The sequence below is a fragment of the Oncorhynchus kisutch genome, linkage group LG3 (assembly GCF_002021735.2).
Source record: "Oncorhynchus kisutch isolate 150728-3 linkage group LG3, Okis_V2, whole genome shotgun sequence".
In the NCBI taxonomy this organism is placed as follows: Eukaryota; Metazoa; Chordata; class Actinopteri; order Salmoniformes; family Salmonidae; genus Oncorhynchus; species Oncorhynchus kisutch.
In genome coordinates, this window is record NC_034176.2 from 30,232,210 (window position 1) to 30,245,271 (window position 13,062).

Below are 13,062 nucleotides of genomic sequence, written 5' to 3' on the forward strand. Positions count from 1 at the left end.
CCTTCATCATAGAGGGAGCAAACAGTGGACGTTGTCCATTGTTCAAATACAATGTGCCAGAAGATTATCACTCTACTACTAAAAAAACCAAAGCTCACCTCCTTTCACTGCGTGTCTGTCTTACTCTGACCCATTGTTTGGATATAAATGCAAAGGCTGCGTTCTGCATTTATTTAATGTTTGCCATGCATGTAGAGACCCGTTTAGCTGAATCATTCCTGCATTGTTCGCTCCCTGTCTCACTGTCTGCCTAGGTGACCAAGCTTCTGTTGTTTGTTGTAAAGATTTTCTCCCAAAGTAGTGGATATGTCCTATATAAGGCCTAATAACACCTACAGAAGTATCACATGGCTTTAAAAACATTTACTAACAATGTACTCAGTTGGGAAGTTGCAATAGTGCGTTGATGAGATCATTTCTAGTTCATGGTTATTGGAAGAAATGCCATGGAAAACGTTTTTCACTGTTCAGGAATACAACAAAATTAAGAGTGCACAATATGTTGTGAAAAAAAGTATGAAAATGGGTTTTGTTGAATAAATAATTATAACCTTTTTTTCAGTTCATCTGAGGACCAATCAGACACTCAATTGAATATTTTGTTTTGAAGACATTTTCAGGTTGTAAATGCAGCTCGTAGCAAAAGTACTTCACATGTATGTTTGTAAACTGGAATTAACTGCATTATACAGTATGACACCAATTTCCTTTGTCATTATCCATCAATCATTTTCACCTGGTTTCTTTCTTTTTCTTTTGTTTCCCATAGCACAACCATGCCAAATTAACCAAACCAAAAAACTCAGCCTTTTGTCCCAAATCGCCCTGACATCACAAACCAAATTATCCCTGAGAAGCCCCCCTAAATCCCATAGAAAAGAAAGGACTGATCCAGTCCGAGGATCTACTGACACAGACAACGGGCCACAACAAGACCCAGAGGCAGACCCAGACGCTAACAGAGGTGTAAGCCCCTGTGGCTCTGGTCAGTTAGAGAGACACCTGTCAGCTGGCCTGGATTATACCATATATGACCTGGTCTCCCTGGACTCCCAGGCAGAGGTGGATCAAGGTATTCTTCTAAGGGAGTGGACCCTATCAACTCTGTACCAAAGCCAGGCTGAGGCTACTACTGACTCCTATCCTCCTCCTCTTTAAATCCTAATTTATTGTGCAATCAATCTCTTTTCAATATGCTTCTTGGCTGCCCTAGACATCTCCCAGCTTGACTCACTCTCCCTCTCTGTTTCTATGATGAACTCTGCTCTGAAAGGACTGACCCCAATCCTCTTCCCTGGTGGAATATGTCTATTGTATACAATAGTCCCAACAAACTTTACACTCTAAAAGTGTAACATACCCATCATCCAAATGATATAGCGGGAAGGCTACTGGCCCAATTTGCCAGTCTCTGCCTCTCTGTTAACACCATTGAACATAGGTGAGTTCATGAGAAGTCCACCACCAACATCACACCATTTTACCACTGCCATGTGGTGGAGCCCTATGGACACTGTAACAGATAAGGTTCAACAGATATTTTTGTCCCATCCTGTTCTGGAGGCAAACATGAATTGATCAGTGACAGTCCCAGTGTGAATCCACTTAGTTAAGGTTTATTTGGTGTCTTTTTAATCCCATCTTCCCGTTTCTTCATGTTTCATATACTAATACAAATAACTATGCTGCTTTAACATTGACTCATGTTTCTTGTACTAACTTTAACAATATAATTATTGCATAAACATGATCTTCCCTCCTATATTTGTTTCAAAGCTTTGTCAGCTGGGAGTAACACTCTTCAACTCCTGTCTTACTTCCCTTCTAGCTGAGGAACTGCTGTGGACTATCTGGGCTTTGATAGTGGTTTATGAATGAATGCAGTCTTCCTTCAAACGGTTAATGTTTTTACCTTTCCAGGGGTGTGTATTGGGATGTTTTTGCCCCTCTGCCCCCATGCCACCCCACCCTTACCCATGTACCCCCTCTCACCGTGCAGTCGCAGCCCGTTGGTGGGGAACCAAGCGTATGGACTTTGCCTTGTATTGCCCTGATGCCCTGACAGCCTTCCCCACAGTGGCACTACCGCACCTCTTCCATGCATCCTACTGGGAGTCCACGGATGTAGTGTCCTTCCTGCTGCGACAGGTAAACTCACCCACCAAACATCCATGGCCTGTGCTTCTCGCCCCCTTTACACTAGACTAGGCATGGTGAGTAGGTATGGGGTCATCTATATGTTTCTTTTAGGTGATGAGGCATGAAAACTCCAGCATACTGGAGCTGGATGGTAAGGAAGTGTCAGAGTTCACTCCATCCAAACCTCGGGAGAAGTGGCTCAGGAAGAGAACCCACGTCAAGATCAGGGTACGGTCTGGTCCAATCAGAACAGTGTTGACCACTTGAAGAGATTCATTCTATAGGCTAACACTGTAATTGTCTCAATCTATTCATGAGTGTGTGTCTTTGACAGAATGTGACAGCCAATCATCGTGTGAACGATGCAGTGTTCACAGAAGATGGGCAGCAGATTGTGACTGGCCGCTTTATGTACGGACCTCTTGACATGGTCACATTGACAGGGGAGAAGGTGGGCCCTCTCTCTCAGCAATCATTATTTTTATTGATCATTACAACAATGAAAACAGTATGTGTGTAACACAAAGGCCTATATACAAATATATATATATATATATATATATATATATATATATATATATATATATATATATACCTCCCATCTTATGTACTAATCCCTCCATCCATGAGTCATATCTGTATTTGTTTGCAATCCAACACACAGCACATGTATGTGCAAATCCTATGTGTTTGTGTTCATAGTGGTCGTATATCTCTATGTTTACAGGTGGACATCCACATCATGACCCAGCCCCCATCTGGAGACTGGGTGTACTTTGACACGGAGCTGACCAACAGCAGCGGCCGCGTGTACTTCATCATCCCAGAGAGCAAACGGCTGGGGGTTGGTGTCTATCCGGTCAAACTGGTGGTCAGGTGAGACTGGGGGTTGGTGTCTATCCGGTCAAACTGGAGGTCAGGTGAGACTGGGGGTTGGTGTCTATCCGGTCAAACTGGTGGTCAGGTGAGACTGGGGGTTGGTGTCTATCCGGTCAAACTGGAGGTCAGGTGAGACTGGCATCTATGGCACTCTCTTCTATGGCCTCTTTCAGCCAATCCAGTCCCGAGGCCTGATACGTGGTGACCTCACTTTTACATTTCTCTAATATATATTTTTTATTCTGTTTCTTAATTTCTTTCCATTTGTATCCGTCGCTCCTCCTCCATCATGAAATTATTTTGTGTCCCATCACTGCCAGGGGGGACCACACATTTGCAGACAGCTACCTGACAGTGCTTCCCCATGGGACAGAGTTTGTGGTGTTCAGTATAGACGGCTCATTTGCTGCCAGTGTGTCCATCATGGGTAGCGACCCCAAAGTGCGTGCCGGAGCAGTCGACGTGGTCAGGTAATATGCACCTGGCATCATCACTTGGTGGATAGTCATAACCACCAAAATGATTGATCTGTTTTTGTTTCTATAATTGTATTGCACTCTCTCCACTCTATCTTATACTGTTGGATTTCTTTCCAGGCACTGGCAGGACCTGGGCTATCTGATCGTCTATGTGACAGGGCGTCCAGACATGCAGAAGCAGAGAGTGGTGGCCTGGCTGTCTCAGCATAACTTTCCCCATGGCATCGTGTCCTTCTGTGACGGCCTGGTCCACGACCCACTCAGACACAAGGCCAACTTCCTCAAGTCACTCATGGAGGTCAGGATGGGAGTGGGGGTTGGGTGGTGGGTTTCTGGAGGGGACTGAAGGTGGGTAACAGGCTGGGGGTAGGTTCAAAAGTAGTTGAGGGCTAAGGGGAATGGTGCAAAATGCATGATGGGGGACAATGAAGTGAGAATAGATGATTGAGGAGATGGGGCAAACAAAAAGATAATGAGAGAGATTTTCAAGAAAATTTATAGATGACAATTTTCTGGTTCCACAGGCTCACATGAAGATCTTTGCTGGCTACGGTTCTACCAAAGACATTTCCGTCTACACCTCCATCGGCCTCTCTCCCTCCCAGATCTACATCATTGGCCGACCCTCCAAGAAGATGCAAGCTCAGTGCCAGGTACGACACACATGCACTTCTGACATTTTGAGTTTAGTTCTGGTCCTGAAGTTTACTATATGCAGCACGCCATTACATTTTATGATTGTCTCTTTCCCCTTGCCTGTCCCAACAGTTCATTACTGAGGGCTATGCGACCCACCTCTCTCAGCTGGAGTACAACCAGCGCTCTCGGCCACCAAAGACCAGCAGTGCCCGCATGGTCCTACGGAAAGGCAGCTTTGGTCTGGGTGCAAAAAGCGACTTTCTGCGGAAGAGGAACCACCTGCTGCGCACCATTTCCGCCCAGCCGGCCCCCAGCTCGTCCACCGGCAGCGGCCACAGCAGACCAGAGCGCACACAGAGCCAGTCGGACAGCCACAGCCACAGCCAGCACGGCCCGGGACCAGCCCAGCGCAGCATGAGCATGGCAGCAGGCTGCTGGGGCCGCAGTGGCAGCACAAAGCTGGAACCTGGGATTTTCAACCAAAAGTAGGGTTAGAGAGGTAGATAAGGAGAGTGTGTAAAGTTAGAGAAGAGGATGAAAATTAGAAAGGAGGGAAAGCCTGCAAAATAATAAAATAAATTAAAATTGAGATGACAAGTAATTTCAAGATGAGAGAGATGCTGAAAGTAGGCTTTCAAGGCTCTATATATAGACAGGAAGTAGAATGAGAGAATACAGCATTGAAAACCTTAGGTGCTACGAACCAGTCTTTGTAAAGCGACACCATCAACATACCTGAATCAACAAAAATATACGGTCAGAGGCTCTTTTTACTTCAGACAGTGATACAATGGAGAAAAGCCTTTTAAGAAGCATCTTATTTAAGCAAGGAACATGCATGCACAACACACAAACCATTGGCCAACAATAGCAAAAGTTGCTAAAGAAAAAGTTGCATATTGTTTTAGTGTTTATTTATCAATGTCTGTAATACCATATCAATATACATAGTGTGTGTCCTGGACTGGGGCTTCAGAGTGGAGCTGGTTCCATTCTCTGGTAATTCAGCGCCCCCATGCTGCAGGTTTGGGTTAAGTCCTGATAGATCAATGTTCCCCATCTTCCACCCTGGGCTATACAGGTGTGTTTTATCCTCCTTGCACCATGGCAGTCTACAGTCTCCCAGAACCACACAAATACAGCCAATATAGAATCATGGCATTTCTTCAGATACTGCAATACTCCCAGGTTTGTGTACCAATTGCTCTTTGGTTGAGAACCCAATTATTGTCTGTGCTATCATACAGAATGTTACATTAGCTATAGGCCACTGCAATCATTACCTACACAACAGGTATATTTATAGATATCACTTTCAGGACAAACTTGTATTACTGTAAGGTGATGTGCCAAAGTAGGCCGTATGAAATTGTATACTTTATGTGAAGGGATAAGCTGAATCCAAGATGTCCTTTGAGACAGGCTGAAACTGCTCTGTGGTCCTCATTTGGGATGATTGATTGTATAGTTGAAGATGATCAAGGCTGGTCTATAATATTGTTTGTTGAGCTGGGGTCAGGTCTACCAAGGGGCCATTATCTAGTATCCTCTTCACACGGAGGAGATTCACATTCAGGATACACTTTTTAATTATTTTTATTTAGATATAAATGTATATATACTTTTTTTTGTGAACTTGAGTGTTTTAGTTCTGTTAACTACATAGTGTTTCATTTTCTAGGTTGTTTTCTCAAGCAATCATTCACAGCAGCCAATACACAGCAGAGGTATTTGCCTTGCACAGTATTGTATTTCTACCAGATTGACTGATCATGCAAATCACAAGACTTGTATTAATGTATCTGCTATTATTACAGTGCATTCGGAAACTATTCAGACCCCTTGACTTTTGCCACATTATGTTATTCTAAAATGGATCAAATTACTGAAATTAATTTTCTCATCAATCTACACAGACCACAATGACATAGTGAAAACAGGTTTTTAGAAATGTAAAAAATGTCAAGGACATAAGTATTCAGACCCTTTGCTGTCAGCTCAGGTGCATCCTTTTTCCATTGCTTATCCTTGAGATGTTTCTACAACTTGATTGGAGCCCACCTGTAAATTCAATTGATTGGACATGATTTGGAAAGGCACATATATAAGTTCCCACAGTGCAAAAACCAAGCCATGAGGTCGAAGGAATTGTTTGTAGAGCTCAGAGACAGGATTGTGTCGAGGCACAGATCTGGGGAAAGGGTACCAAAAAATGTCTGCAGCATTGAAGGTCCCCAAGAACACAGTGGCGCTCCACCAATCAGGCCTTTATGGTAGAGTGGCCAGACGGAAGCCACTCTTCAGTAAAAAGCACAGGACAGCCTGCTCTCAGACCATGAGAAACAAGATTCCCTGGTCTGATGAAACCAATATTGAACTCTTTGGCCTGAATGCCAAAGGTCATCTGACGAATCCTGGCACCATCCCTACGGTGAAGCATGGTGGTGGCAGCATCATGTTTTTCAGCGGCAGGGACTGGGAGACTAGTCAGGATCGAGGGAAAGCTGAACGGAGCAAAGTACAGAGAGATCCTTGATGAAAACCTGCTCCAGAGCGCTCAGGACCTCAGATTCGGATGAAGGCTAACCTTCCAACAGGAGAGACCTGAAGATAGCTGTGCAGCAACGCTCCCCATCCAACCTGACAGAGCTTGAGAGGATCTGCAGAGAAGAATGGGAGAAACTCCCCAAATACAGGTGTGCCAAGCGTGTAGTGCCATACCCAAGAAGACTCAAGGCTGTAATCACTGCCAAAGGTGCTTTAACAAAGTACTGAGTAAAGGGTCTGAATACTTGTAAATAATGTACATTTTATGTTTTTTTTTATTTGCACACAACCTGTTTTTGCTTTGTCATTACAGGATATGTGTGTAGATTGATGACGGGGGGAAAAAAACATTTAATCAATTTTAGAAAAAGGCTGTAACGTAACTGTAAAAAGTCAAGGGGTCTGAATACTTTCCGAAAGCACAGTACGATACATTTAGAAAATATGAAATACAATCACTTCCTAAGCTGTAAATAAGGCACTGAATGATTATGCACATAGACAATACTATTTAGGTTCAATTGGGAGTCATTTGTTGAAGCCTCCGATGAACAATTTGTAGATTGTAGATAATGTAAAAAAATGCTTTGGAAAGTAGGAACACAGAGTTCAGATTTGTTTAATAATGTTGATTAATAATTTAAGATGTTTGACTGTCAGTTTATCATTCAAATGATTTGTACTACCTTGTTTCAAACCTGTGTAGAACTATAACAGTAATCGACCAATGAGAATTGAAATGTTAGTGAAAAGGTTCAATATTACCCACACGCATTCCACAGCAGCAGATCCACCATAGAGAAAGAATTCCACAATGCATCGACAATCAGTTAAGCAGGCACATGCAGAAGTAGACAAACAGAATGTCTTGGTGCCGTGTGATTTGAGACATACGGGTATAAACATGATCATAGAAAATTGTTTAGACAAATGGCATCTTGGTTGAACTGTTATTACATTGCTTACGTGATCCTGGGAAAATAAGGAAGACTGTGTGAGGGATATATGGGGAGGGAGGACCATCATGGTGAAGTGGGGTCGTCTCCATCTAAACAGATTGCTCTGGTAGGGAATGAATGAGGCACCAGACTGTCTATAGCCCTATTTATACTGCTGTATTTACACAGGCAGACTCATTCTGATCTTTTGACCAATTAAGGGAAATAGAGCTGATCTAATTGGTCAAAAGACCAAATTGTAAAAAAGATCAGAAGTGGGCTGCCTGTGCGAACACAGCCAACCTGGCACTAACATTCACACTTTGTCCTGATCTTGTTCACATTCTGATTGTCATCAGACCTTCCTGATCACCGCCGTAGGTAGTTAGACACACATTGTGTCTGAATATCAATCGAGGGTAAACAGATCTGAATGTTCAAATCATCGTTATAACGGCCTCAAATTATTGACAGGTAGCACGGTTGATTTATGGCATCAGTAATTGTCTTAAAATAAATAAATATTTTTGAAAGAATAGCTGTCAAATATTTTGCATACAGGGAGGCAGCAGCTAATCTGTTCACAATGCGAACACAGTGGCAGGATGAGGCACTTTGGCTGCGTTTAGACAGGCAGCCCAATTCAACAACAAAAAATCCACTAATTAGTCTTTTGCCCAATGACATCAGATCGTTTTCTTATGTGATTGGTCAAAAGACCAATTAGATGAAAAAAATATCAGAATTGGGCTGCCTGTGTAAATGCAGCCATTGATGGGATTCAATTATTTGGCCAGGTTTACCCCCAGTGGAAGGAGTTTGCAGTCTGCACAAAACAGAAGTGATGTAGCCTAGGCTAGATAAGGCACGTGAAGTAATGAGTAGGATTCTGTGTTTTCGCATGCAAAAGTGATTGTTTTGTGATTGTGATTGCCTTCCCAATGAAAACTAGTTTGAAAAGTTGAACATATATTTTAGGAAAAAGAGCTTTATGTTTCTGGATGATACAGCATGCTTCCTTGTTGAAAACATGGCCGAGCTGCGCAGATTACTGTTTTTTAGAAGGGCGCTCATCGCTTTTGCCCGTTCACTTCACGAGCCATAGACCAGTGCACCGAAGCTCAGGTTAACAGAACTCCCTCATTGTTATACCATATCTAGAAGCGACAAACCTTGATCAGATAGTGATTGGATCATATTGATCAAATCATAAAACTTGAACGAGGCTATTGTAAACCCAATGTTCTAGAATCCTTATATAACCACCACTTAATCTCATACATATATGAGATCATGCTATTCCTGTTCAATTTCCGACTATAGGCACATTCCAGGGGGACTCTGAAAGCATTGCCCCAAATACACAAACATGCAACAGGCATGGTAAATATGCAGTCAGTTGAGCTGGAGGGGCTTGTGTGGTAAAGGAATGCAGTTGTAACTGATACTGCAGTATGCTTCAAGTCACTGTTCATATGATATGGTTACCTTTTCTTTAAGTAGCACATAACTCTAAGGGCAACCCACATGGATTTCTCTGTAGATAACACTGAGTCTTTCTGTGCATCCTGACAGTGAAATTGGATAAGACAGTTTAGCACATCCAGCTAAAAGAAAACATGCACCCTTCTAACAATTATTACATGGCTGCTCTTTAAAGCATCATCCTGCTCCAGAGATACTGTATCAGTCAACTGGACATTGACACCTGGAGAATGTTAAGGTAGATCTGTGCAATCATCAGTTAAACTCAAGACACCTCTACACAAAAACAATCCCCATAGTTATCCTACTGGCAAATGCAGATATTACCACAGGCCTTACAGTACATTTCCCTTTTTGCCTTAAATTTGCTGTTTCCCTGTTCTGACTCATGCCTCTGGAATAATCCTCCAGAGAATTTGCTGTATGGTCACTGAAAAGGACCATTATTTACCAATGAGACGTTGGTATGACTTTTATGTCTGGTTGGTTGTATCGACAGGGAAATAGTATAAATGTACATAGGAATATATTACAAATAAAACTACTTGCACCCGTATCATATCAAGCCTCCACTCTGCACTTAAAAATGTTTCATCTCACGCTTATTGAAATGGCAATGCTGACTGAATTTGATCACATCAAAATGACCTTACCTGGCTGTAAAAATGTCCCAATACCTTGGCTATATACAGTATCAACATACTTTGTATTACTCTGAAGTTTTAGACAGTTATTTTACCCATTATTTGTGTTTCCATGTACAGTGTATAAAGTAAGTATGAAGAACAGAAATTAAATGTGTGGGTTCTTGTCTCAACATTCTTTTAATGACAGGTGTAAGACTGAAATAGTAAATATCTGATGCACACAGCAATGGTCAAGGATAATTATCCCCCCCAAAAATACTATTATACTGAGCAAAAATATAAACGCAACATGCACTAATTTCAAAGATTTTAATGAGTTACAGTTCATAAACTCAGCAAAAAAAGAAACGTCATCTCACTGTGAACTGTGTTTATTTTAATCAAACTTAACATTTGTATGAACATAAGATTCAACAACTGAGACATAAACTGAACAAGTTCCACAGATGTGATGAACAGAAATTGAATAATGTGTCCCTGAACAAGGGGGGGGGGGTCAAAATCAAAAGTAACAGTCGGTATCTAGTGTGGCCACCAGCTGCATTAAGTACTGCAGTGCATCTCCTCATGGATTGCACCAGATTTGCCAGTTCTTGCTGTGAGATGCTACCCCACTCTTCCACCAAGGCACCTGCAAGTTCCCGGACATTTCTGGGGGGGAATGACCCTAGCCCTCACCCTCCGATCCAACAGGTCCCAGACGTGCTCAATGGGATTGAGATCCGGGCTCTTCGTTGGCCATGGCAGAGTACTGACATTCCTGTCTTGCAGAAAATCATGCACAGAACGAGCAGTGTGGCTGGTGGCATTGTCATGCTGGAGGGTCATGTAAAGATGAGCCTGCAGGAAGGGTACCACACGAGGGAGGAGGAGGTCTTCCCTGTAACGCACAGCGCTGAGATTGCCTGCAATGACGACAAGCTCAGTCCGATGATGCTGTGACACACCACCCCAGACCATGACGGACCCTCCACCTCGATCCTGCTCCAGAGTTCAGGCCTCGGTGTAACACTCATTCCTTCGACGAGAAACGCAAATCCAGCCGTCACCCCTGGTGAGAGAAAACCGCGGCTCGTCAGTGAAAAACACTTTTTGCCAGTCCTGTCTGGTCCAACGACGGTGGGTTTGTGCCCATAGGCAATGTCGTTGCCGGTGATGTCTGGTGAGGACCTGCCTTACAACAGGAATACAAGCCCTCAGTCCAGCCTCTCTCAGCCTATTGCGGACAGTCTGAGCACTGATGGAGGGATTGTGCGTTCCTGGTGTAACTCGGGCAGTTGTTGTTGCCATCCTGTACCTGTGTGATGGTGTGATGTTCCGATGTACCGATCCTGTGCAGGTGCTGTTACACGTGGTCTGCCACTGCGAGGACGATCAGCTGTCCGTCCTGTCTCCCTGTAGCACTGTCTTAGGTGTCTCACATTACAGACATTGCCATTTATTGCCCTGGTCACATCTGCAGTCCTCATGCCTCCTTGCAGCATGCCTAATTCACATTCACGCAGATGAGCAGGAACCCTGGGCATCTTTCTTTTGGTGTTTTTCAGAGTCAGTAGAAAGGCTTCATTAGTGTCCTATGTATTCATAACTGTGACCTTAATTGCCTACCGTCTGTAAGCTGTTAGTGTCTTAACGACCTTTCTACAGGTGCATGTTCATTAATTGTTTATGATTCATTGAACAAGCATGGGAAACAGTGTTTAAACCCTTTACAATGAAGATCTGTGAAGTTATTTGGATTTTTACAAATTATCTTTGAAAGACAGGGTCCTGAAAAAGGGCTGTTTCTTTTTTTGCTGAGTTTATTCGTAAATCAGTCAATTGAAATACATTCTTTAGACTCTAATCTATGGATTTCACATGATTGGCCAGGGGCCCAGGTGTGGATGGGCCTGGCTCCCCAGTGGGTGGGCCTATGAATCAGAATGAGTTTTTCCCCACAAAAGTGGCTTTATTACTGACGACCCCATAGGTTAAGAAGCCGGATGTGGAGGTCCTGGGAGTGGCATGGTTACATGTGGTCTGCGGTTGTGAGGCTGGTTGGACGGACTGCCAAATTACATAAAATGACATTGGAGGCGGCTTATGGTAGATAAATTAACATTCAATTATCTGGCAACCGTTTTGGTGGACATTCCTGCAGTCAGCAGGCCAATTGCATGCTCCCTCAACTTGAGACATCTGTAGCATTGTGTTGTGTGACAAAACTGCACATTTTAGAGTGGCCTTTTATTGTTCCCACCTGTGTAATGATCATGCTGTTTAATCAGCTTCATGATATTCCACATCTGTCACGTGGATGGATTATCTTGACAAAGGATCAAATGCTCACAAACAGGGATGTAATCAAATTTTTGCACAAAATTTGAGCGAAATAAGCTTTTTGTGCATATGGACAATTTTGGGGATCTTGTATTTCAGTGCATGAAACACAGAACCAGTACTTTACATGTTGCATTTATATTTTTGTTCAGTGTACATGGTAAAAAAAAACTAAAGTAAGCAGCATTACACAGTTGACTTGGGTTTTTGGGTTCAGTTTGAATGCATGTATAATGGAATTGAATAATAAAACATTGACAGTCAGGCATTCATGGCCGTTCTGATGCATTCAGAGAAAGTCCAAAGTGAATTGTGGTGAAAGGATGCTGGTCAAGTAAAATCTAAATGTTATTACATTTAATTTGAGCAATTAAATGTAAAGTCTGGCCAAACTTAATTTAAAGTGTGACCAAAAATCATATGATTGAGTCACAGTACAGTCATAGATATGCACAGAAAGGGTTGTTTTTCACTTTTATTTTGGAGACATGTAGTGATCATGTCACAGCCAAACATTCACTGGAGTTTGATTCTCCTACTATACAGAATAGTATAAATGGCTCCTTCCTCCTTTCTACCATAACCTTGGCATCAGGTGTGATCCTGTACCTGTTCAATCCTAGTTTCTTCTGAAAGAGGTTTCCGTCTCCCTTTGTGGCTTGCTGTGACAAGATTTTAGGGTAAATGTTAGGTAGGCATTTTTGGGGGGTAGAAGACAAGATTTTATTTTAACCCCCAAAAGCACACACCACTATGTGGCCTTTGATGGTTTTCCATTTACCTTGTTGATCTCTTTGTGTCTCTCTTTAATGACAATCTCCTCAATGATCTCTCCTTCTCCCCTTATCAGCCTGAAAAACAAAGATAATACACTGCTCAAAAAAATAAAGAGAACACTAAAATAACACATCCTACATCTGAATGAATGAAATATTCTTATTAAATACTTTTTTCTTTATATAGTTGAATGTGCTGACAACAAAATCA

The 13,062-nt window shown here is 42.6% G+C and overlaps 1 protein-coding gene across 11 annotated transcripts in view; it reads left to right on the forward strand.

Annotated features, from left to right (window-relative positions):
- LOC109880084 (membrane-associated phosphatidylinositol transfer protein 2) overlaps window positions 1–9,898 on the forward strand; it is a 79,372-nt gene extending 69,474 nt beyond the window's left edge. For 5 of the 11 annotated variants that reach the window (XM_031820792.1, XM_031820802.1, XM_020472326.2 and 2 more), the window contains 9 exons: window positions 770–1,072; window positions 2,000–2,148; window positions 2,251–2,367; window positions 2,474–2,590; window positions 2,867–3,015; window positions 3,339–3,488; window positions 3,615–3,795; window positions 4,022–4,150; window positions 4,266–9,898. In XM_031820792.1, the coding sequence (XP_031676652.1) occupies window positions 770–1,072; window positions 2,000–2,148; window positions 2,251–2,367; window positions 2,474–2,590; window positions 2,867–3,015; window positions 3,339–3,488; window positions 3,615–3,795; window positions 4,022–4,150; window positions 4,266–4,625 (1,655 nt within the window). In that variant the 3' untranslated portion in view covers window positions 4,626–9,898. Of the gene's footprint in view, window positions 1–769; window positions 1,073–1,999; window positions 2,149–2,250; window positions 2,368–2,473; window positions 2,591–2,866; window positions 3,104–3,142; window positions 3,489–3,614; window positions 3,796–4,021; window positions 4,151–4,265 lie in introns of those variants that run through there. The other 6 variants (XM_031820822.1, XM_031820833.1, XM_031820842.1 and 3 more) reach the window with 3 other exon arrangements.
- Window positions 9,899–13,062: the final 3,164 nt, after the last annotated feature.